The sequence below is a fragment of the Schistocerca gregaria genome, chromosome 9, assembly GCF_023897955.1.
Source record: "Schistocerca gregaria isolate iqSchGreg1 chromosome 9, iqSchGreg1.2, whole genome shotgun sequence".
In the NCBI taxonomy this organism is placed as follows: domain Eukaryota; kingdom Metazoa; phylum Arthropoda; class Insecta; order Orthoptera; family Acrididae; genus Schistocerca; species Schistocerca gregaria.
The window spans coordinates 160460311-160487673 of NC_064928.1; the positions used below are offsets into that span (position 1 = coordinate 160460311).

The 27363-nt window shown below is 43.3% G+C and overlaps 1 protein-coding gene across 1 annotated transcript in view; it reads left to right on the forward strand.

Annotated features, from left to right (window-relative positions):
- The window catches only part of LOC126291966 (gamma-interferon-inducible lysosomal thiol reductase-like), a 91863-nt gene that overhangs the window by 14047 nt on the left and 50453 nt on the right, over positions 1 to 27363 (forward strand). Inside the window, exon 3 of the mRNA XM_049985720.1 lies at positions 7537 to 7710. Coding sequence (XP_049841677.1) covers positions 7537 to 7710 — 174 coding nt within the window. The remainder of the gene's footprint in view (positions 1 to 7536; positions 7711 to 27363) is intronic.

Consider the following 27363-nt stretch of genomic DNA (forward strand, 5'->3'; position numbering starts at 1 on the left):
TTCCGCGCGGCGTCTGCTTAACAATTCATGTATTTAGAATGTACATTTTGTAAAAAATCAACGGCACAGAAGTAAAGACTGACAAAAAAGTGTGTGTACTCCGCGCTGTAGTAACATACATACATAAAGATATAGATGACAATACGAATCAGCGTTTAGCACAGCAACCACCAGGTAGAGAGCAAAGAAATAATAAAAGTACCTTTTATTTCATATGTCTCGGAACAAAGCTTGTGCTATTATAATATCAGTAGTTTCGCAAAATTAGTATGAGATTGTAGTTACTATTGATATTATTATAGTACATGTTTTCGCGCCTTTATTTTACCGAAATTCTCAACAATTCGTTGAAATCTGTTTCATTTAAAAATTTTCTTTCAATGGACAAAAGAGAGTAGATAGTCGTTCTTGATTCATCGTAGAGCGAACATGTTTTGTATTAGCTTCAGTTTAGAAAACCTATTCGCATTATGTAATTGAGGCGCATATGGTCAAGAAATACTGGATTATAAGTGCTGTTCAGGGTAATGATTCACTGAATTTCCATTTAGTTAGATGGCTGTATATCTAACAGAGACGTACACACTTCTATCGGTTGCGCACAGATGCCTGCAACACCTTTTTACTTCTTGCAGGATCTGCTCCTTTAGGGAGTCATCGTAATGCTACAGCCAAAGCGTCATCGGAAGCTATAAGCACAAATTTTGTTTCAACAATTTGGAAACTTTTGGTGGTTTCCTTCAAGGCGCGAATATTCTTGTATAAATCGATCGATGCATTCAGACATTGGGCGACGAACTTCTTCCTGAATCGATAATCCAACGTCATTAGCTACTTCGCCCACCATTATTTTATTTACTCTTTTTTTCCTCGTCCGGTCAGTGTTAATATTCATATGATTGCATTTTTAGTGCAAAAAGTAACAGCGTTGTCTGTAATAGATCTTCGTTCCGTCATTAAACCCTCATTCATGATTTTCAGTTTGGCGAGTCCTTTATACAAAGTTATCTTTGGAAATTGTACATATCATTGGACAAAATTTATTTCCTTCAGTATCATGTACCTAAAGCATATGTAGGTCAAAAAGGTGAAATCACATATAGATGGAAGGAGCAAGCGTGCTGCAAATCTTGTAGTAATGTATGACTTGAATGGATCTTACCCATCTTCCAAATTGCTCACAACTGTTTCCAAGTTTCCTTTTATGGCTTTAGCTGAATTGTAATGAGCATTCCAATGCTTACCAAACAATCGTTTCAAGCGTGCTTTTTTTCTTTTTTTTCAACAAGTTATTCCCATCTGTGTGTGGAAGACAAGAACAATGATTATAACTTCTCTACAGTCCCAAAACAGGTCATGCTAGAGGGAAGACTAGAGAATGCATATTATTAGCGCAGGGTGTGAATGGAGCTTTCGGACTGACTTTTCGAATTTTCCGTTATACTCCTGCATGTACACCCGACACTTGCCATGTCATAATACTGAGACCTGCACAAGGCAGAATGCAGCCCTCCTTTTTTCCAACTGCTATTGATTATCCTTTGACATACTCTCTGTTTCACCCAGTTGGATTTTCATATTCGTAAAATAAAACCCGCCTTGGTAGCCGCAGATCTTAACGTGACTATTTTCGGGATGGAGAGGTATGGCAGCAGAGATCGAATCCAGCCAGCAGATGAACGGTGGGTTGGCCAGCCGATGTGGTTTTCAGGCGGTTTCCCACGTCCCACGAGGAGAATACTGACCTGGTTCGCATTTTCTGCCTCAGATACACTCTACGCATTCGATTAGAACACTTTGTCACACTTGCACCCAGTATTTACTGTATACATGTAGTGGGTACACTGCTTTCATCTTGGAGGGTGAGTATGAGACTAATGACCTCAGCTGTTTGGTCTCCTTAAACGCTTACACAGTGTCAACGTAAAATAAACTACATAATAGTTACACTACTGCCATTAAAATTGCTACACCAAGAACAAATGCAGATGATAAACAGGAATTCATTGAACAAATATATTATACTATAACTGACATGTGATTACATTTTCACGCAGTTTGGGTGCATATATCCTGAGACATCAGCACTCAGAACAACCACCACTGGCTGTAATAACGGACTTGATACGCTTGGGCATTGAGTCAAATAGAGCTTGGATGGCGTGTACAGGTACAGTTGCCTTGCAGCTGCAACACGAAACCACAGTTCATCAAGAGTAATGACTGGCGTATTGTGACGAACCAGTTGCTCGGCCACCATTGACCAGCCGTTTTCAATTGGTGAGAGGTCTGGAGAATGTGCTGGCCATGGCAGCAGTCAAACATTTTCTGTATCCAGAAAGGCCCGTACAGGACCTGCAACATGCGATCGTGCATTATCCTGCTGAAATGTAGGGATTCACAGGGATCGAATGAAGGGTAGAGCCACGATTCGTAATCCATCTGAAATGTAGCGTCCACTTTTCAAAGTGCCGTCAGTACGAACAAGAGGTGAAAACGAGACGTGCAACCAATGGCACCCCATACCATCACGCCAGGTGATACGCCAGTATGGCGATGACGAATACACGCTTCCGCTGTGCGTTCACAGCGATGTCGCCAAATACGGATGCGTCCATCATGATACTGTAAACAGAACCTGGATTCATCCGAAAAAATTATATTTGGCCATTCGTGCAACCAGGTTCGTCGTTGAGTACACCATCGCAGGCGCTCCTGTCTGTGATGCAGCGTCAAGGGTAACCGCAGCCATGGTCTCCGAGCTGACAGTCCATGCTCCTTCAAACGTCGTCGAACTGTTCGTACAGATGGTTGTTGTCTTGGAAACGTCCCCATCTGTTGACTCAGGGATAGAGACGTGGCTGCACGATCCGTTGCAGCCATGCGGATAAGATGCCTGTCATCTCGACTGCTAGTGATACGAGCCGTTGGGATCCAGCACGGCGTTCCGTATTACCCTTCTGAACCCACCGATTCCATATTCTGCTAACAGTCATGGATCTCGACCAATGCGAGCAGCAATGTCGCGATACCATAAACCGCAATGGCGATAGGCTACAATCTGACCTTCATCAAAGTCGGAAACATGATGGTACGTATTTCTCCTCCTTACACGAGGCATCACAACAACGTTTCACCAGGCAACGCCGGTCAACTGCTGTTTCTGTATGAGAAATCGGTTGGAAACTTTCCTCATGTCAGCATGTTGTAGGTGTCGCCACCGGCGCCAACCTTGTGTGAATGCTCTTGAAAGCTAATGATTTGCATATGGCAGCATCTTCTTCCTGTCGGTTAAATTTCGCGTCTGTAGCACGTCATCTTCGTGGTGTAGCAATTTTAATGGCCAGTAGTGTATGAAGGAGAAACCACTGCCGGATCGATAATTAGAACACCCAGAATGGATTGCAGACTTAGCATTGCAAGTGGACTTGACTACAACTGTCCACACACAGAAGTTGCAATGTAACTTTTTTTCTGGTTTGATGGGGATGCATTTAAAAAGAAAATCGCACTGTAGACTGTCAAAAACAACCCACTTCCCTAAACTCATCGGCGATAAAGAAAACGCGAAGTTTGAACAATTCATTGTGGTTTGACAAAATTAGAAGGGCAAGTCTTACACCTCTTTCCGTACCGTGTTCGAGACCGTTTGCCGGTTCAACTGAAAGTACCACAGTGCATGTGCTGATCTAACTGATTGACCTGCAAGGTAATTCCAGTTTTAATGACAAACCATTTTACGTTAAAACTGTCTACGGCATCTGCATTGCTTTCCTCATGTAGCGTTTCCAAGTCTCCATAATCAGATTGCAAAAGCGCTGAAGTAGTTCCATCGACATATTTGTGTGAAACACTTTTTTTCAATTATGAAACTAAGTAAGTCACGATTACGTGGAACCTGAGTGCTAGGCTCTGTGAAATTGGCTGTGTCTGTCCGTATGCTGACAGTTTGTACCACATAAAAATTATATTACGTCTTCAGTCACCCAAAAGTTCTTAAATAATACTGACAATTTGTTTGTGACCTGCACTGAAGAGATATAATGGCTCTTCTTCTTGATGATTTGGTTTGATTTGTACTTGGCCTCGGCTAAAACTCGGTGATAGTCGGCAGTGTTGAGATCGTTATCAAGTTACGAAGACGACGTTACACAAAATAACAGTGCTGAACCGAAATGTCGACGTGCGTGAGATATTTACCTCAGCAAGAATCGTAATTAATCGTTCGTAATCGATGTTTAACTGATTAATGATGAAATATTAATGATGAAACCAATACAGTCACATCCACAACACATTCCCTACAAGCTGGTCGTAATTTCAAGTATCTAAGAAATCGTAACAGTGGGCTTGTTATTTGAGTCAAAGATTCTACACAAGCGCCGAGCGCTACATCCAAATATTATCGCTGCGAGTAATTATTACTCGGGAGTTTCATGTCAATAATTTGATAGAATTTTAAATCACAAATGCACGACTTGGCACGAGAGGGTGTTTTATTGCACAATATCAGTCACTTCCTAACCGAGCCTTGAGAAGAAAACTTTCCCATGTGTTGGGGGGATTTGAATTATATGCTTCGGACCTATCACTGAAGTTCCATAAACCACTGGCTATTATGAATGAAAATTGTCTATCAGTGCTCGTTGCCTAAATCACTGTCTAAGTAATGTTTAATTAAATTATCTAGTTCACTTTATTCTAGTAGGTAAAAGTCCTCCGTTCGAATTCTAATGCCGTGATATTTGAAGACAGATCATATTGCTGCGTCATAACAGATCGCAATTATTCAATCTAAAAAATAATCTAAGCGCGCATACATGTACGAGCATTCAAATATATGACCTGCTTCGGCTAACTCTCGTAACGTAGTGACAATGAATTTAATTATACTTAGTCATTACTCACGATTTCCAAAGAGTACTCACACGGATTATTCTTTGGGATCGTTGGTTCTACTTTGCGAATGTTAATTTATGCTAATTTTGCGATGTATTAAGATTTTGATTTTAATTTTACTGAAATTTAATCTTTCTTTCGTAGATTGATAAATTGTCAAGTCTTAGATTCCTGATTTAATTACTTGTTACTGTCCTAGTAATAGTGATAAATGGAACTTCGTTCGCTTATTCACTTTTCTGGGAATTTGGGACTTTGGGGTATTGGGAGCTAATTTTTGATTTTTATTTTTCGTCCGAGGAAGTGGCATTACAGAGCCTAAGATACTGGTACACCTGCCTAACATCGTTTAGGGCTCCCGCGAGCACGCAGAAGTGCAGCATCATGTGGCATGGACTCGACTAATGTCTGAAGTTGTGCTGGAGGGAACTGACACCATGAATCCTGAGGGCTGTCCATAAATCCGTAAGAGTATGATGGGCTGGAAATGTCTTCTGAACAGTACGGTGCAAGGCAGCCCAGATAAGCTCAATAATGTTCAGAGTATGGTTGGTAGCGGAAGTGTTTAAACTCAGACCTCCTGGAATTGCCGAAGCCCGCCGGAGTGCACAATGGACAATATGCTTACGTACGTGTCACCCGTCAGAATTGTAACTAGACGTGTCTAAGGTCCCGTATCACTCCAACTGCAAACAGTCCACACGATTACAGAGCCTCCACCAGCTTGAACAGACCCCTGCTGACATGCAGGTTCCATCGATTAATGGGGTTGTCTCCATACCCGTATACGCCGATCCACTTGATTCAATTGGAAACGGCACTCGACCGACCAGCCAACACGTTTCCAGTCACCAACAGTCGAATGTCACTGTTGACAGTCCCAGGCAAGCCATAAAGCTTTGTGTAGTGCAGGTCAAAAAATGGTTCAAATGGCTCTGAGCACTATGGGACTTAACATCTGAGGTCATCAGTCCCCTCGAACGTAGAACTACTATTGGTTGGTTGGGTTGTTTGGGGGGAAGAGACCAAACAGCGAGGTCATCGGTCTCATCAGATTAGGGAGGGACGGGGAAGGAAGTCGGCCGTGCCTTTTCTAAGGAATCATCCCGGCATTTGCCTGGAGCGATTTAGGGAAATCACGGAAAACCTAAATCAGGATGGACGGACGCGGGATAGAACAGTCGTCCTCCCGAATGTGAGTCCAGTGTTAGAACTACTAAAACCTAACTAACCTAAGGACATCAAACACATCCATGCCCGAGGCAGGATTCGAGCCTACGACCGTAGCGGTTACGCGGTTCCAGACTGAAGCGTCTAGAACCACACGGCCACACCGGCCGGCTGTCGTGCAGTCATCAAGGGTACATTAGTGGGCTTTCGGCTCCGAAAGCCCATATCGATGATGTTTCGTTGAATGGTTCGGTTCACACGCTGACGCTTGTTGATGGCCCAGCATTGAAATCTGCATCAATTTGCGGCTGGGTTGCACTCCTGTCACGTTGAACGGTTTTCTTCAGTCGTCGTTGGTCCCGTATTTGCAGAATCTTTTTCCGGCCGCAGTGATGGAGATTTGATGTTTTACCGGATTCCTGACAGTCATGGTACACTCGTGAAATGGTCATACGGGAAGATCCCCACTTCATCGCTACGTCGGAAAAGCTGTGTCCCATTGCTCATGCGCTGACTATAGCACCAGTTCAAACTCATTTAAATCTTGATAAGCTGCCATTGTAGCAGCAGTGAGCGATCTAACAATTGCAACAGACACTTATTGTCTTACGTAGACGTTGCCGATCGCAGCGCCGTATTCTGCCTGTTTACATATCTCTGCAGTTTGAATACGTATCCCTATACCAGTTTCTTTGGCGCTTCAGTGTATCTGAAATATAAAACCAAGCACTGCCATTTAAATGTGGCGTGTTTGTGGTTTTCCCTTCTTCCTCCTCGACGCGCAATTAGACAGCGTGCCGTGCTGGCGGGGTAAATGTGCAACGAGGTTGCGCTCTTTGACACTCGTACCGGGGCACGCTGAAATCTTGGCCACCCGAGCCTTAGAGTATAGGTAAAATCTTCATATTTTCACTTCTATGCTTTGCTCATGTTTAAATTTAAGAAATAGTGTGAACTGATAACACAAATTTGTGTAATTTGCTTATCGTGGTATTTATTAAAACTTTGTGTTGAAAAATTGCGACAGGTTGAGCTTTTAATTCCATGAATTTGTGATTAAGTACCGGTATACAATGTAAACATGTGTTTTAGATGGCTAAACAGAGAACAAACTCTGGAAGCGAAATAAAAAAAATGGTTAAAATGGCTCTGAGCACTATGGGACTTAACATCTGAGGTCATCAGTCCCCTAGACTACTTAAACCTAACTAACCTAAGGACATCACACACATCCATGCCCGAGGCAGGATTCGAACCTGCGACCGTAGCAGCAACGCGGTTCCGGACTGAAGCGTCTAGAACCGGTCGGCCACGGCGGCCGGCAGCGAAATAAAGCGAAAAAAATTACTCGAAATATAAAAACTCATTGACTAGTTTAGTGACTTCATTGCAAATTTCTACAGTTTTGGTTTACATGTGTTTATTTCACATTGTGTGTATTCTCTACTTTTGCTTTGGTTTCCACAGACGTTTGAAACGCCAGAAGGATACAATTTCTCTTGCCAGCACGGGCCACAGGAGTGTGAGGGAAACAAAATCCACTCGTGTGCCATAGACATCGTCGAGGACCAGACCTCTATGGTAAAGCTGGTGGAGTGCACCATCCGCAACGAGACATTTCCTGAAGCCATTGGCGAGCAGGTAAGCTGTTCACTCATTCCTTTCAATCGACTCAGTTTGGCTGTAATCATACAGTGAGCACTCCATGACAGAGAACTCTCGTCGTCCGGTTCCCATGCTGCCATAAACAGACTTTTGGGTCGGTATACCACGTGTAGTAGCATGAAACCGGAATTACACGTCTGTTGTTTGAAACTGATAAACAATATTTTATTCAAAATAATCTTCATTGTTATTTATACATTTCTCCCACCTCTCCGGCAGCCTATGAATGCAGCGCCAAAATAATAAAAAAATATGTTCTTCTTTTGAAGCAAACCATTCAGCAATCCATTTTCATACAAACTGAAGCGTTGTTCAGCGAGAGCGTGTCCCAGTGATGCAAGTAGATAATAACCAGAAGGAGCTAAGTCTGGAGTTAAGCCGCATGCCGTAGTAACGCCTCGACCGTTTCCCTGACCCGTTTTGCTGTGTGTGATTGGGCGTCATCATGGAGCAATATGGCTTTGTGTTGCCTTTTTCCACATTATGGTAGTTTTTCATGTAATGCTCGATTAAAATCGATAATTTGCTGTTTTTTGTGTTGCCTTTTTCCACATTCTGGTAGTTTTTCATGTAACGCTCGATTAAAATCGATAATTTGCTGTTGGTAGCAAACAGTGTTAACGGTTCCACCAGGGTTTATCAGCTCTTAATAGATGACACCCTTCTGATGCCACCAAACACAGTGCATTGTACTCTTTCCAAAGCGATTTGGTCTTACAGTCGATATCGACGGTTTGCCTGAATTCAACCATGATTTACGACACTTTTGAGTCAAAATATATCCATTTTTTATCACCTGTCACTATTCGATAAAGAAACGACTTTCTTTTGTATCTGGCGAGCAGCATTTCACAAATGGTCTTGCGATTTGCTTGTTGTTTTTCATTCAGTTCGAGTGGAACCCATTTTCCCACTTTCTCCATTTTTACCATTGCTTTCGACCGAAGAGAAAACGGCTTTCTGCGTCACATTCAATTGTTCCGAGAGTTCCTGTTGAGTATGTGTATCACCTTCATCCGATAAGTCCTGTAATTCGTTGTCCTAGAACTTTTTCGGTCGTTTCCCACGCTCGTCGTTTCTCACGTCAAAATCACCACTTTTGAATTTTTTCGGCCACTCGAAACACTGTGTTACCCCGGAGCATGTTCGCCGAAAGCTTCGACAAACATTCGATGCGACTCTGCAGCAGTTCTCTTCAACTGATAAGAGAAAACCAATGCTGTTCGCAAATCGTAGTTCGTGGGCACAAAACTCGATATGTTTACGAGTTTGAAACAGTCACTGATGTATGGAACTTGGGTAACTGTGTGCTGACATTCGTCGTCAGCCGTTACAGGAAGCAGATGGCGCTGCAGACGCGGTCTCACGGGCTGTACACTGACGGCTAGCACCATCTATAGGGAACAGAAGCTGCGAGATTGTCGCGAATAAAACAGTGACCCGAATATAGAATAAATTTCGTTTACTTAACGTCTATGGTCACAAAATTTTTGTGAACAGATTACCGGTTTCAGATCTTGTTTTCGGTCTATAATGACAATCTTCAGACCGAAACTGGTAATCTGTTGAGAAAAGTTTGTGACCATAGACGTAACGTAAAGGAAATTGGTTGGGAAGGGAGTGAGACAGGTTCGTAGCCTCTCCCCGATGTTATTCAGTCTGTATATTGAGCAAGCAATGAAGGAAACAAAAGAAAAGTTCGGAATAGGTATTAAAATCCATGGAGAAGAAATAAAAACTTTGAGGTTTGCCTATGACATCGTAATTCTGTCAGAGATAGCAAAGGACTTGGAAGAGCAGTTGAACGGAATGGACAGTGTCTTGCAAGGTGGGTATAAGATGAACATCAGCAAAAGCAAAACGAGGATAATGGAATGTAGTCGAATTAAGTCTGGTGATGCTTAGGGAATTGGAAATGAGACACTTTAAGTAGTAAATGAGTTTTGCTATTTGGGGAGCAAAATAACTGATGATGGTCGAAGTAGAGAGGATATAAAATGTAGACTGGCAATGGCAAGGAAAGCGTTTCTCAAGAAGAGAAATTTGTTAACATCGAGTATAGATTTAAATGTCAGGAAGTCATTCTGAAAGTATTTGTATGGAGTGTAGCCATGTACGGAAGTGAAACGTGGACGATAAATAGTTTAGACGATAAGAGAATAGAATAGAAGCTTTCGAAATGTGGTGCTACAGAAGAATGCTGAAGATTAGATGGGTAGATCACATAACTAATGAGGAGCTATTGAATAGAATTGGGGAGAAGAGGAGCTTGTGGCATAACTTGACTAGAAGAAGGGACCAGTTGGTAGGACATGTTCTGAGACATCGAGGGATCACCAATTTAGTATTGGAGGGCAGCGTGGAGGGTAAAAATCGTAGAGGGAGACCAAGAGATGAATACACTAAGGAGATTCAGAAGGATGTAGGTTGCAGTAGGTACTGGGAGATGAAGAAGCTTGCACAGGATAGAGTAGCATGGAGAGCTGCATCAGACCAGTCTCAGGACTGAAGACCACAACAACAACAACTCTACGCCTGTTTTTCTGCATATAAGATTTCCCCTTACATTATTTGCTGTGATGAATGCAGACGCTTTCGTCTGTAGAAGGGAAGAGGGGTTGGACATTAAGATTTGTAGGGTGTAGGGGGCGGGATGAATGCCGTAGGTTTCAAATTTTAGTGACATCGGTACTAATATGTAAAAAATTCTCTAAATCGTTTACATTTAATGAAATTATGTTTAGGTACTAAGTAGGTATAGCCTAAGTTAATTATCTTACAGAATGAAATTATGAGAATCAGTAAAATAATACTATCGTATGGAAACTTGCATTTACAGCAAATTTATGTGACAAGACTTTTTTACAGCATAGCTGTTGGTCACATCAACAATAATAGCTTCTGTGGGCCTTTTGTCCACTTCTGCTGACACCTTTACACAAGCTCGAAACATATCCTGAACCATCCTGTTTCTTAATTTTGTCATCATCCCTGAATGATTCTTCTGCACTGGAATTGTAAATAGGAATGCACAGCACAAATTCAACGATTGTCGGTAGCACTTCATAGCCAATGTCCGACCCTATGATAATAGAAGCAACAACAGAAGACGAATCTCGTGACTTATTATGAACAATATATTTCAAAGAATACAATTCTGCAATAACAGCGTCTACATTTTTAAATCCTAACGTCAAACACAGATCTTTACAATCATTATCACTAAATTCTTGAAACGTTTTAAAACTTTCAAAATATGTATCTAGTTCTATTCCTTTTCAGAGCCTTTTCATTGAACAGTTGCTCAATTTCATTAATAATTATTTTCGTAATTTTTTTTTTTTTACATTTTTCATTGTTCGTTCCTTATTCTGCGTGAATGGCACACCGTTAACTTCTGTTGGGTACACATGTAGTTTCTAATTTTATTTAGTTTTTCATTTTCCGCACTATATTCATCGCAATGGTAAAGGCAGCCGATGACTCGGTGTGTCTTAAATATTCCAGAGACAGAAACAAGTACAACGGAGTTGTAAAATTCTGAGCAGTTGTTTTTGCAAAACTTTACTTAAGTTTGAGATTGCATTTAATATATCATCCAAAGTGAAATTGTAATTAACAAGATTCCTCTCGCCAATTTGCTAAACCGTCCTTGTGCATATGTTAGCCGCGCGGAGTGACCGCGCAGTTTGAGGCGCCATGTCACGGATTGCGCGGTCTCTCATGCCGGAGGTCGAGTCCTCCCTCGGGCATGGGTGTGTGTGTTGTTCTTAGCTTAAGTTAGTGTAAATGAGTTTAAGCAGTGTGTAAGTCTAGGGACCGATGATCTCAGCAGTTTGGTCCCTTAGGTATTCACACACATTTGAACGTTTTTTGTGCATATGTTTACATGTCATCATAATGGACCTGTATCACCGGAATATAGCACGAACTGTGCAATAGGTACTCATCCAACTGATGTGGATAGCTTCGACTATTTTTAAAAACGTTTGTTCTAGAGTACTTTGAATTTCACACAATACATTTTCTCGTTTAGGTGAAGCATGAAAATGTTTCAAAATGAGCTTAACAACATGTAACGTGCATTTCGTTATGGAGTGTTTATTCCTACATTTGGTGACAGCCATTGAAAAGCATAAACATCTGATAACCGAACACATACCGCAGTGACAGAACCACTAAAATTAGCAGCACAATCGAAAGAGCATCTTAGTAATTGTCGTAAGAAAGTTTTCGTTTTTTAGTTCATTATCAATTGTTGTAAATATAGATTCAGCTGCAGTACGCTTCAGTTCAATCAGACGTGAAATCTTTCCCTTCACTCCAAAAGACGGGGATGGCGCATCTTAACAAAGTAGCAAAAACAGTTCTCTTTGTTTAAAAACACCTGTAGATTCATCTGTCGTAAAGGAAAAGTATTTATCGTGGAAAATTGTGTCATTTTGACTGTCTAGAACCTCTCCAATGCAATTTAGTAATTCTGAAGCATTATATTTGCTAAAGTGTGTGCCCCTTCGACGCTGAAATTTAACCTACTTCCCAAGTTTTGTCATGAAACAAAGACTCATATTTTGTTGTGTGGGGTATTTCTCCCTTACAAAGGAAATACACACTTCGAATTAAAGACGCTGTTTGGCGATTTAATACTTTTTCAATTTAATTTTGTTTAATTATCTGCACATGAATTGGAGTGTTTAATGTCAGAAATTTACAATTTTAAAGGACAACAGCTATTGCATGTTTTTCTGACTAAGTGTGCTTTTCCAGTTTTCCTGCACTTCCCACAGATTTTCTACATTTGGTGAAACGATCACAAATGACCATTCCTCCTGTTTTTTTGTAGAGTTTCGATATTATTTTTTGTGCATTTCACAAAATTTGCAAGAAGCTTCACTCCCATTTCTGCCGGTTTTCCTCGCGTTCAACAGTTTTTCGCTCGAAGACGGAGTGAGAGTAACTGAATATTCAGTAAGCAATTCACCATCACATTCACTAGTATTCTTTCATTAGACTCACATTGGTCTGTTTCTTCTGTAATACGCTGTCCTTTATTAGAAAAGAGAGCAAATAAAGTTTGTTGTTGCGATATTGTATTTCGCCACTAGCGGTTCTTTTTATCCGATGAATTAATGAAGACCGCATGCAGATTGCATAATCACATCACCCTTCCACAGTAAGCTGTTGACTAACATACATCACATACAAGAAGTTGAAATTTGTTAGAGCAATGAATTACAGCAACAGCCGTAGTCTGTAGCTGGCTCCAGTCTTTGTATAGAGACAGATCTTTCTTGCACGTACCATTTATACGCAGAGTTATCACGACATGTCCATTGCTCATTCTAAACTTCTTATACAGCTGCTGCCGGTACACTTGAAATTTGTCAAAACAATGCAAGCTTATTAGTTGTTACATTACACCAGCCCCGACGATTATTTAAATCAGTACATTATTTTGACTGTTAATATCACACATGCACTGATCAGCCAGAACATTATGACAACCGACCTACTATCGATATAAACCCGTCCAGGCGATAGCAGCGTCAACTGGTAAGGAATGGCTGCTAGTCAGACTCACGCACGGTGCATGTAGCATCAGTGAACATGCTGTCCGAGGGGTAGAATGGGGGAGGATAGCGATCTATCTGAGTTTGACCGAGGGCAAATTGTGATGGCTCGGTGGCACAGCACGTACATTTCGGAAACTGCACGACTTGTCGCGTGTTCGAGGGGTGCTGTGGTGACTTCAAGATGTGACGAAACCGAGGTGAAACCACGTGCAGACATCGAGGTGTTAGGCAGCCACACCTCATTACAGACGTGGGACTCCACTGGACAGAAGTCCACATGCTACCTGTTGTATTCAGTTGCGATGCAATTTCTGTGTTTCATCGTCGATGTGAAGGTCCAAGCGTTACAGTACACCTGCAGTTGTGCATCGGTAACAACTACTGGACTCCCAGGTATGGATCAATGCACAGACCGTTCGAAGTGTTACTCGCCTGGACAGAAGTCAGCATGGTGCCTGTGGCATTTAATCCCGATGCAATTTCTGTGTCTCATCGTCAATGTGAAGGTCCAAGGCTTACAGTAAATCTGCAGTGGTGCATCGGAAACAACTACTGGACTCCCAGGAATAGATCAAAGCACAGACCGTTTGAAGCGTCACTCCCCTGAACAGAAGTTAGCATGGTGCCTTTTGAATTCAATCCCGATAAAATTTCTGTGTTTCATCTTCAACGTGAAGGTCCAAGGGTTAGAGTAAACCTGCAGTTGTGCATCAGAAACCAATACTGGACACCCAGGAATGGGGAGCCTGGTAAAACAGCACAGACGGCGAACTGCGGCTGAACTAACATCAGACTTTAATAATGGGCAGAGAACAAGCGTGTCTGAACACGCACTGCACTGAACACACCTAACGATGGGCCTCCACAGCCGTCGACCCACGCATGTGCCACGACACCGGCAACTACGACCGATGAGCACGTGACCATCGGTACTGGACGCTGGCGCGATGGTAGAGCGTTGCCTCGACTGATGAACCGCGGTGCCTTCTTCATCGTGCTGATGGGAGGCCGCGAATCCGTCGTCTTCCAGGGGAACAACTCCTCGACACCTGCACTGCGAAATGGAGACGAGCTGGCAGCGGCTCCATTATGCTCTGGGAAACATTCACGTCAGCATCCGTGGGTCCACGGAGCTCGTGCAGTGCGCCATGTCGGCCAAGGAGCATCACTGGTTGCAGAGTACTTGCACGGCTTCATGACGATCATGTTCCCTGATGGCAGTGGCATTTTTCAACAAGATAATGCGCTATGTCATGAGGCCAGGAGTGTGATGGACTGGTTCGAGGAACACATTGGCGAGTTCCAGTTGAGGTACTGGCCCTCCAACTCGCCAAATCTGAACCCGATCGAATGTGGGATGTAACTGAATCTGGCATCATACCCATCGTCCCCCCCCCCTCCCTGGAATTTACGGAAATTGGTGTGTGCAGATGTGATGGCAGCTCCCTCCAACGACATATCAAGGCCTCATTGTGTCCATGACGCGACACATCGCCATTATTACCGGTGCCAAAAGTGGACATACTGGCTATTAGGTAAGTGGTCGTAATGTTCTGGCTGATAAGTGTAACTAATAGATACGAATTTCTCAGAGGGGATGGAGATATATAATGTCTTGGGAATCTTTCTCCCTATGACACCCTCTGAATTGATCACTGATTACTTGCACTCTTTATTACCAGTATTAAGGGAGTGGTATTACTTTGGCTCATGTCTAGATAATCAGAGACAGCTACAACTGTAGTCTCCATCGGCATGTATGAGGTGATGAAAAAGAGAGTGACACATATTCCTACAAGAGGAAATATTCGTCAAAACTAGAAGGAATGTTGCAATGTGATTCTGTCCTAAAACTAATACCTGTTGATAAATGGGCTGTTTTATTTGTGACGAGTAATGTGCATTTTATTAACAGATGACGCAGGATTCACAAGATCTGACACACTAAATTACCACAATATGCACTTTTAGTGTGTTGTAAAGATAACTGCCATCTGTGTAGTTCAGTGAAGCTCTTGGTGGAGGGGAGAATCCAGATGGAGCAGTTGTGAAGCAGCCATTGAAACTGAGCTTATTATGCTCAGCTATATGTTGTGACATCTAGTGGTCAACTCTGTTCTGGCCATTCATCCTGGTGTGCAGCTAATTCACAGTCACACCAACATAAAAATCTGTGCAGTGTTTGCAGCAGTGGGCCAGCCTCTGATGGGATAGGACAAGCTTTTGACAGGACTGGAGTAGGAAGTATTAGGTGGGTGGACTGGGTAGGCCGTGCACCTTGGTCTACCACAAGGATATGTGGCAAGAAATTGGGAGTGAGAGTAGCATAGGGTGCACTAGGGTGTTATGTGGGCCAGGGGGCGACAAAACACAACACCGACTCAAAGGAAGGCCTCGGCGCTTGTTCGTGACGTCACGTCAGCTAGGCATGGCGAACGCCGGGTCTGTTGCAGGCATACTCATAATGGTGGTGTCTCTCTCACTGACCCAGGAAAATGTGAAACTATTGGCAGTAGTTGACTAATACATATTGTTCTGAGAGATTTCTGCAATCAATTAATTGTGTAATTCATTACACTTCTTAACCAATAGTGTGCTCCTCAACTTAAATTTCCATGTGTTTTAAGGATTGACGTACAAAAACAACTTCATGGTCCAGCAGCAACAGAATTCGTGCTTCTTTAGCTTATTTGAAAATCTGAGGGAGATACGTTTGTACTAGGTTGCTTTTACAAGAAGCTGTGAACATATTGGTGTTCTTCTTTAGGTATCTTGGTTGACTATGGGGTGAGGAGCACTGAATGTTAATGAAATATCTTGCGATTGTACACGTTGGGGGACGTGGTGGGGGACAGAAGAAGAGCGAGACTTGTTTTATCAAATAAAATTTTTTTATCTTATAAAATTTTTCCTTTTAGTTGCAAGAGGGGAATATTTATCTTTTCTAATGTGCATGTTTACAAAGTTTAAGCTCAGCAGTATTTTCGATGTATGAAGCTATTTTGTCTCCTGTTTAGAATTCCTTTCGTTGAAAACGACTGCACTCTAATGACTGGCAACAGTTGGACATTTACACATGTAAATTAGTTCACATTTCCAGTGACGATGTGAAACGAAAATAAATAAATAAATAAAAGAAAGAAACGAGATCATTGTAAGGGGGCTGGGGTAAGTTTCGATAACAAAATGGATTAAGTAAATATAGTTACTTGAATGTAAAATTTCCGAAGCTTGCAATGGGGCAAAGCATCTTCTCATAATGGTCTATGTTTGTTTCGACAGGATTCAGTAATACTGAACTATGATCTTCATTTGTAGCTTTACGATAGTAAGAAAATCTTTCATCTAAATACCAAACATTTTGTCCAAAAATAAGAGATTTATAGTGATAAGAACGCCAAAGTGTTTCTGCCTGCAACAGACCTGGCGTTCGCCGTGCCTAGCTGACGTGACGTCCCGAACATGCGCCGAGGCCTTCCTTTGAGTCGGTGTTGCAGAACACTAGTTTAGGAGGGGTAGGAACGACCTTGAGCAGGACGTCCCTCATTTCAGGGGAGGATGAGAGATAACAAGAGCCCTACAAGGATATACACTCCTGGAAATTGAAATAAGACCACCGTGAATTCATTGTCCCAGGAAGGGGAAACTTTATTGACACATTCCTGGGGTCAGATACATCACATGATCACACTGACAGAACCACACGCACATAGACACAGGTAACAGAGCATGCACAATGTCGGCACTAGTACAGTGTATATCCACCTTTCGCAGCAATGCAGGCTGCTATTCTCCCATGGAGACGCTCGTAGAGATGCTGGATGTAGTCCTGTGGAACAGCTTGCCATGCCATTTCCACCTGGCGCCTCAGTTGGACCAGCGTTCGTGCTGGACATGCAGACCGCGTGAGACGACGCTTCATCCAGTCCCAAACATGCTCAGTGGGGGACAGATCCGGAGATCTTGCTGGCCAGGGTAGTTGACTTACACCTTCTAGAGCACGCTGGGTGGCACGGGATACATGCGGACGCGCATTGTCCTGTTGGAACAGCAAGTTCCCTTGCCGGTCTAGGAATGGTAGAACGATGGGTTCGATGACGGTTTGGATGTACCGTGCACTATTCAGTGTCCCCTCGACGATCACCAGAGGTGTACGGCCTGTGTAGGAGATCGCTCCCCACACCATGATGCCGGGTGTTGGCCCTGTGTTCCTCGGTCGTATGCAGTCCTGATTGTGGCGCTCACCTGCACGGCGCCAAACACGCATACGACCATCATTGGCACCAAGGCAGAAGCGACTCTTATCGCTGAAGACGACACGTCTCCATTCGTCCCTCCATTCACGCCTGTCGCGACACCACTGGAGGCGGGCTGCACGATGTTGGGGCGTGAGCGGAAGACGGCCTAACGGTGTGCGGGACCGTAGCCCAGCTTCATGGAGACGGTGGCGAATGGTCCTCGCCGATACCCCAGGAGCAACAGTGTCCCTAATTTGCTGGGAAGTGGCGGTGCGGTCCCCTACGGCACTGCGTAGGATCCCACGGTCTTGGCGTGCATCCGTGCGTCGCTGTGGTCCGGTCCCAGGTCGACGGGCACGTGCACCTTCCGCCGACCACTGGCGACAACATCGATGTTCTGTGGAGACCTTACGCCCCACGTGTTGAGCAATTGGGCGGTACATCCACCCGGCCTCCCGCATGCCCACTATACGCCCTCGCTCAAAGTCCGTCAACTGCACATACGGTTGACGTCCACGCTGTCGCGGCATGCTACCAGTGTTAAAGACTGCGATGGAGCTCCGTATGCCACGGCAAACTGGCTGACACTGACGGTGCACAAATGCTGCGCAGCTAGCGCCATTCGACGGCCAACACCGCGGTTCCTGGTGTGTCCGCTGTGCCGTGCGTGTGATCATTGCTTCTACAGCCCTCTCGCAGTGTCCGGAGCAAGTATGGTGGGTCTGACACACCGGTGTCAATGTGTTCTTTTTTCCATTTCCATGAGTGTAGGTCAATTGTGCCAAGGTATGGGAAATCTGCTTGTGGACTAGGTTTAGTGGGTGCCTGTCTGTGAAGGACTTAGTGAGGCCTTCAGCCTACTATGCAAGGGAGTTCTCATCACTACAGATTCGTTATCCACGAGTGGCAAGGCTGTATGGGAGCAATTTTTTTGTTGTTTGTGTTGTATGATGGTGAGAGAAGAGAAAGTGTGAAACCCTCTGCAAGCACATAGCCTACTCCTCTCAAGTAGTACCAAAGGGACAAATAATTAATAGTGCACAGTGCTCTGAGTCCTTAAAAATGGCAGAGGGCGATGCAGAGCTAAAGAAGGTGTCTATTAATGAAGGGAATGTCGTTTTCACATGACAGTGCTTTTCCCGCACAGGTAACGGCACTGAGCAATTCTTGGAATTATTTGGTTGAAACATCATCAACCACCCAACCCACATCTCTGATCTGGCCTCTTCAAATTCGCATATTTTCGCGGCTCTGAAGTTGTTTGTGATTGAAACAAGTTTTCTACCGACGATGAGGTTCAGAGTGCTGTCAAGTGATGGGTCAGAAAGGCAGTAGGGAACTTTTTTTGACGAAGGCGTCAGAAAGCTCATCCCTTGGTCCACAGAGTGCATTGAGGACGAAGGCGATTACATCTACGTCGAAAAATAAAAAAAGATCACGAAATTACTTCTTGGTTGCAAGTTAGACGTTATATGATGCAAATCAGTGGTTCACAATCTGGGGGTAGTTACACCTTCAGACGTAAAATGAAATTTTGTAGGGGTAAAAACTGAACGATTCGATTCTGTTTCAGTCACGAAATCAAGTTATTTCCAAAAGATCATTATTATTATCAGAATTTTGTAAGACCCTAAACTGTTTATATAAATTATCAATAATTGCTTTTTCTCAGTTAGAAGTCCATCCACTACATACATATGTTATGCTTCGTCCTGTACATCGGTGCTGATAAAAGTGAGACATATACGTAACAAATGCTAAATGTCTCAAAAAATATATCTTCTGCAAGTTGTATACAATAACTGCAGTAGTCCTGAAATTGCTTAATTACTCGCTTCGAAACAGATCAATTAATTAAGGGGGGTAGGACGTCAAACGGCCGACTTGGAGCAGGAGAGGCACCATAGGACATTTTAATTTCCACTGTCTACACGTTTACAAGTAAATTCATAAAACTTTGTCAGAACGACCAGGAAGGATTCAGGATTCATACTCGTAGCAGCGGAAGCTCAAAAACATAACAAAATAATTTTTTTACATGTGAAATTTCATCATTTTTTCACTTACTATTGGCTGCATATATTGCTATAGGTACACTTTTGTTCATAAGTGCCGGCCGGTGTGGCCGTGCGGTTCTAGGCGCTTCAGTCTGAAACCACGTGACCGCTACGGTCGCAGATTCGAATCCTGCCTGGGGCATGGATGTGTGTGACGTCCTTAGGTTAGTTTGGTTTAATTAGTTCTAAGTTCAAGGCGACTGATGACCTCAGAAGTTAAGTCGCGTAGTGCTCAGAGCCATTTTCTTCATAAGTAAGAGAGACTGTTCGATGAATTTTGCACAGCATACAAACCATACTAACAGGTGTCTGAAACTCTAGAATCTATTTACTTTAAGAAAAATGAATGAGCTGTTAGGTTTTAAACTTTATGTTTAGAAAAAAATCATATTTTGTAGTTAATTTTTACCACAGTTTTTAATAGATTTGAAAAATTCTAGAGTTTCGTACACCTGTAAATATGGTTTGTATGCTGTGCAAAATTCATCAAAGAATCTCTCTTACTTGTGAAGAAAAATGTACCTATAGCAACAAATGCAGCCAGCAGTAAGTGGAAAAATGATGAAATTTCATATCTAAAAAAAAATTATTTTGTTATGTTTTTGCACTTCCACTGCTATGAGTGTGAATCCTGAATCCTTCCTGGACATGCTGACAAAGTTTAAGAATTTATTTGTATAAGTATAGACAATAGAAAATAAAATGTCCTGTGGTGCCTCTCCTGCTCCAAGTTGGTCCGTTTGTCGTCCTACCCCCCCCCCCCCCCTCCCCCTTAATTGACATCACGACACAGCAATAAATGCATAAGGAGCCATCATAGTGCTGTACACAGTATTATTATTATCATTATTATTTATAATTTCGTAGGCTTCCGCGGCAAGACATAAAAGTTTTCTGGGTGTGACCCAGAAGAAGGCTACTGCAACTGTGGGCGAAACATTGGTTTTTATCCAGCAGCATTAGCTTTCTACATTATGACGCGGTACCATACCCAGAAAACTTTTATGTCGATCATTATTATTATTACTATTAGTGGTTGTGGTCAGATACAGAGCACTGACAGCCGGAAGTCGTCCAATTTCTGTCACTCCAGGAGTAAGGGGAGCAGCAATGAAGTGCCTTACGAACAGCAAGTATAGTGCACACATGTGAACTTGCTTGACTTTGAATGAGGTTGCAGTGTGCAAGTCTAGCAAGTGCCACAATGGAGAGGAGTAATGCAGGGGAAGCATGTTTTGTAAGAAGTGTCTACCCACAGTGTGCGTAGTTAGCTTTCTTACATGAGAAGGAGTTGTGGGCAACACTTGCGGAGCACCACGAATTCCTTCGTCATTCATTCATTCTAAAACACACTCACACGCAAACTGAGTGTCATTCACCTTTTATCATTTTAAAAATAATATGGTTCCAAAAAAAGTCTTAGTTTAGTTAGGTGGTACAGTTGGTGATATATGGGGGAGAGGGGCAACAAGAACATCACACACATCCATGCCGAGGCAGGATTCGAACCTGCGACCGTAGCAGCAGCGCGATTCCCGACTGAAGTGCCTAGAACCGCTCGGCCACACCGGCCGACGGAACATCACTCCACCATCACGGACGGCTGATTTGCCTTTACACAAACAACCTGTTTTGGGGAATTGTTCATACCATCGTCTAATGCTCTGTGCTGTAGGGGAATCAACACCATACCTAGTACGAAAGTCACGCCGGACGGTTTTTACTGACCCATACTGCTGAAAACGTAGAACACAAAAAGCTTTCCGTTGTCCCGACACCATTGTTATTAGAACATAACGTGGGCGGACATTGCTGCTACCAAGCAGGAACCATATAAAACTCGAGAGTTTGCTCTTTCCAACAGTACGTTGTTCATGCACATATCTCAAATAACATAATATTTATAATATTTTTAAAATCTGTTGATTCTTTTTGATAAACCCTGTATTTTGCTTCTCTGTTTTATCTAGCGTCAACACTGATAACTTATCATACGATGCAGAATTCATCGGAAAATAATTTATGAAATCTTTCGGGTGCGTGATTTGTCAGTAAATTAATATGCGACTGCTCCTTTTGTCAACCAATCTCGGACCCATTCCCTCTTTTTACGCTATTTTCTGTTGCTTCCAAACTATAGCTAGTATACAGGGTGGCGCACGAAATGTGTTACCAGTTTGTTTTTGAATATGAACTTTATTATCGATACAATCTGAAAGGAACATATACTACAATGAATAGCCGTCCATGGAGATTTGTTCTAACTCAGCACATGCTCAATATGTCCACCATTTCGTTTCCTCACTTCCTTCAAACGAACACTGAAGTTAGTGATTACCCTACGGCACATGTCTTCGGTAATTTCACTGTAAGCTTGAAGAATAAGTCTTCTATGCTCCATTAAATCACGAGGACGCTTCGGGAAATTTTTTTTCCTTTAGGTACCCCCGTGGATTGAGGTCTGACCAACGGGGGGGGGGGGGGGGGGGCAATTTTGTCCGTCATTGAAGCGACTTGGAAATCTTAGTGAAATGATCCGCATGTCGAAATGGCTCTGGCTCTGAGCACTAAGGGACTAAATTGCTGTGGTCATCAGTCCCCTAGAAGTTAGTGTTACTTAAACCTAACTAACCTAAGGACATCACGCACATCCATGCCCGAGGCAGGATTCGAACCTGCGACCGTAGCAGTCGCACGGTTTTGGACTGCGCGCCTAGAACCGCGAGACCACCGCGGCCGGCGCATGTCGAAATGCTCGTGTAAAACCTCCAACACAGTGTTTGCAGTATGTGGCTTTGCTCCATCTTGCATGAACCACTGCGTGTTGAAGGGCAAGGCAGTAGCAAGAAGCTGTGGAATGAAGCTTTTGCGAAGCATGCTCAAATAACGCTCGCTGTTCACTGTTTCTTCAAAGAAAAAGGGTCCAATAAGTGCGTGACTGGAAATTACTGCCCACGCTGTAATCCTCGGAGCATAATTTTGTCGTTCATGAAGCATTTGTAGGTTTTCGGTGGCCCAAAAGCGTACATTTTGTTTGTTAACCACACCGTCTAAATGAAAATGCGTCTCGTCTAAAAACCAAACGTTGTTAAGAGCTTCTTCCCTATGCTCCGCCCACTGAGCAAACAGTAGTCTCTGCTGCTTGTGTTCTTCAGTTAGCTTCCGTGCACAGGTCACTTGGATGGGTACATATGGAGGTCACTTTTAACTTTTAAGAATGCGTTGAACGGAGCGTCTGGATATTCCCAGTTGCACTGCTGCCTTTCTACACGATTTCCCGGGACTTCTCTGTACAGAAACTCGTACCGCTTCAATATTCTCCGGCGAACAAACAGGCTTCGCTTCCAATAAAAATCGTTCAAATGGCTCTGAGAACTATGGGACTTAACTTCTGAGGTCATCAGTCCCCTAGAACTCAGAACTACTTAAACCTAGCTAACCTAAGGACATCACACACATCCATGCCAGAGGCAGGATTCGAACCTGCGACCGTAGCGGTTGCGCGGTTCCAGAATATAGTGCCTAGTCGCTTCAAATACTGTTCCTTCCTGTACAAATGTATCGTACAACCTGTGGATGGTCTTCTTGCAAGGGACCCATCGTGTGTTAAACTGTTGTCGAAAATGCCTCTGAGTCACAACACGGCTTTTCGTTTCATGAAAAAGGAACACAATTGCGGATCGTTGCTGTGTCGTCAGTCTTCCACTGTCAGCCATTGGTAGCATTCATCTCACGCCAGGTGAGGAGAGCCCTACGTCATAGTGACGTAGGCATGCGTCATCATGAGTTTCACGAGTTGTCCTATCGACTGTTGTGTGAATTCTGTATATATCGACTGTTGTGTGCGTCTTGAATCTGCACTGTTATTTGTTTATGTGCTTTCATTGTGCTATTGTCCGGTGTTGCTAGTGTGTACGTCGTTCTGAACATGGTCTCTAACGGAGATGGGAGAACTTTCGAGCAGATCCATGAAGATAGTCATTCGGAATTATCTTCAGAACCACTTCAATGTCTCAGTTTAACGTTTCTGCCCACATGAATTATGTATAATTCATTGGATTTTATAAAAATACGAAACACTAATTTCTTCCAATTTCACGTTTTTATCTCATGATTTATTTTATATTAATCGGATTGAAAACATGACTTGGCCTTTTTTTTTAACTTTCGTTATGGTTATGATTCCTTCATTCAGATATTCGTTACGTTCACAAAACACAATAACATCCCACATTCTTTGGATTGCGGCTTAATAATTAATTACTTCACTTTTCTGTCCACACGATTTATGCAAGATTCATCGGATTTAAAAAGAATGACAAGCTTTTTTTATTTCGTTGTGGCTCCCTCACCCAGACATTAATTATGTTCATGAAATACACAATTACTTCGCAAATTATTGGGATTACATTTAACAATTCATTCAGCTGGGATGAGCATATCACACAACTCCTACCACTTCGTTTGTACACGTGTATTTACATTTAGCTCTGACGTTATCGGTACAACTGCAAAGATCGATATACGTACTCATTTAGTCGATTTAGTTTAGTTACGTCGTGATGACGAAGCGTCATCTAGCGTGAGATGAATGCTACCCGTCAGCCATTGCTGCTTACTAGTCTCCTAGCGGCAGTATCGAGAATTACACGTCATTTCGTTACTCATTTATTTTTCCAAGCTCTTCTGGTACCGCTGTAGAGATCCCAGCGGGATATCTAATTTGCGTCGTAAATAGTGAAAAAAACAATTGTTTCTGAGCACTATAGGACCTAACATCTGTGGTCATCAGCCCTCTAGAACTTAGAACTTCTTAAACCTAACTAACCTAAGGACATCTCACACATCCATGCCCGAGGCAGGATTCGAACCTGCGACTGTAGCGGTCACGCGGTTCTAGCCTGAAGCGCCTAGAACCGCACGGCCACACCGGCCGGCGAAGAAACTATTCATAACACATTTCGTGCGCCACCCTGTAATTGCAGCACACGCTTTCTTTTCGCTGTTAGACATCCTAACCTTGTAAAATCGTGTTGCCAATTGATGGTTTTTGTCAATGTTACTGTTACCATGGGGTCGCTTCGATATACTGAAGGTTTGACAAACTAGCATTGTTAATAAATATTGAACGTGAGCAGGTCCCTTAAGGGGAACAGCTGGCATCGTGTTCGGTTTCACAATAGCGGCAGCGAACAGCGAGGCCTCCCGACAACATTGTGTGCGGCCTTGGGCAGCTGTGGGTCCCTATTCTACTACACACGGGGAGAGTGAGAGTGGGGTAGGTGGGGGACGGATCGCAGCCAAGGGCAGAAGCACAGAGGGAGCGCGAGACTGGCTGCGAAAACTCTGCGTGCGCAGTTCGGGTCCGCAGCTTAGATATCTCGTGAAATCGTCGGGATAAAAATCAGTCTCTTTAACCCTCTTAACCAGAAACCTTGTTTTGCTCAACCCAACTGTGAGAAGCTCATCTGGAGGAACCAGCACGGTTTTAGGAAACAGCGGTCATGCGAGAAACAGCTGGCCCTCTTTGTGCATGATATACAACAGGCTCTAGATACCGGCTCGCAGGTCGATGCCATATTTCTCGACTTTCGAAAGGCGTTCGACTCAGTTCCGCACTGTCGCTTGCTACAAGAAGTGCGCGATTATGGTCTATCCGATGACATATGCGGTTACATAGAAAGTTTTCTAACAGACTGGGAGCAGTGTGTCGTCCTGAACGGGGTGACTTCAACAGAAACAAGCGTAACTTCAGGTGTGCCCCAGGGCAGCGTAATAGGTCCTCTGCTTTTTACGATGTACGTAAACGATCTGGTTGATGGTATTGGCGGCAGCCTTAGACTGTTTGCCGATGATGCTGTAGTCTGCTGGAAATTAGTATCACAAGAAAGTTGTGAATAAATCAATGGTGGATTTGTAGAAAATAAATGCGTGGTGTAACGACTGACAGTTATTAAATGGCTCTTAGCACTATGGAATTTAACTTCTGAGGTCATTAGTCCCCTAGAACTACTTAAACCTAAATAACCTAAGGGCATCACACACATCCATGCCCAAGACATGATTCGAACCTGCGACCGTAGAAGTCGCTCGGTTCCAGACTGTAGCGCCTAGAACCGCACGGCCACACCGGCCGGCTGACAGTTATCTCTCAATATTAGTAAGAGTAACCTTCTGCGTACAATAATGTGAAAATCCCCATTAATGTGCGAGTACAAAATAATGCCCAGTCTTTGGAATCGGTAACGTCCGTCAATTATCTGGGTGTGACTATTCGAAATGATCTCAAATGGAATGATCAGAGTACACAAGTAACGGGTAAGGCGAACTCTTAGATTGCTGTTTATTGGTACAATCCTGAAGCGATGCTGTCGTTCAACAAAGGAAATAGCTTACAATACGTTAGTTCGCCCAGTTTTTGAGTATTGTTCGTCTGCATGCGACCCTTACCTGTTGGGTCTTGTAACGTACCCTCTCTCTGTTATGTTTTTGTTTTTTGTTATTGTTGTTGTAGAGATATTAAATTATTGTAGCGGTTTGCTTAGTCAACCATACGTCGGAATTTTTTGACATTAAATGGAGCCTGAAACTTGCGTAATAAATACTTCGCGTGAAGTGCGATTTGCGGCATAAACAAAAATTAATTGCGGAGACGTAATCCACAGAATATTAACAGAAAATAATCGCGAAACATGTGGGAGGGTGCCACAGACGTGATGCGTGAATTGGGGTAGCAGTTATTAAAACAATGGCGTTTTTCACTACGGCAGGATCTTCTCCTCAAATTTCAATCACCAAGTTTCTCCTCTGATTGCAAAAATATTCATTTGGCGCACACCTATATAGGGAGAAATGATCATCATTATGAGACAAATCAGAGCTAGCACTGAAAGAGTAAAGAGTTCGTTTTTTCTGCACCCTGTTTGAAAGTGGAACAGTAGAGAAATACACTGTGTGATCAAAAGTATCCGGACACCTGGCTGAAATTACTTAAAAGTTGGTGGCGCCCTCCATCGGTAATGCTGGAACTCAACATGGTGTTGGTTCACCCTTAGCCTTGATGACAGCTTCCACTCTTGCAGGCATACGTTCAATCAGGTGCTGGAAGGTTTCTTGGGGAGTGCTGCACTGAGGAGAGGTATCGATGTCGGTCGGTGAGGCATGGCACGAAGTCGGCGTTCCAAAACATCCCAAAGGTGTTCTATAGGATTCATGTCAGGACTCTGTGCAGGCCAGTCCATTACAGGGGTGTTATTGTCGTGTAACCACTCCGCCACAGGCCGTGCATTATGAACAGGTGTTGGATCGTGTTGGAAGATGCAATCGCCATCCCCGAATTGCTCTTTAACAGTGGGAAGCAAGAAAGTACTTAAAACATCAATGTAGGCCTGTGCTGTTCCATGCAAAACAACAAGAGGTGCAAGCGCCCTTCATGAAAAACATGACCACACCATAACACCACCGCCTTCGAATTTTATTGTTGGCACTACATACACTGGCAAATAACGTTGACCGGGCAATCGCCATACCCACACCTTGCCATCGGATGCCACATTGTGTACCGTGATTCGTCACTCCAGTCACCGGCTTCCACTGTTTAATCGTCCAATGTTTACATTCCTTACACCAAGCGAGGCGTCATTTGGCATTTGCCGGCGTGTCGTGTAGCCTAAGAGTAGCCGCTGTACCATGAAATCCAAGTTTTCTCACCTCCTGCCTAACTTTCATAGTACTTGCAGTGCATCTTTATGCAGTTTGAAA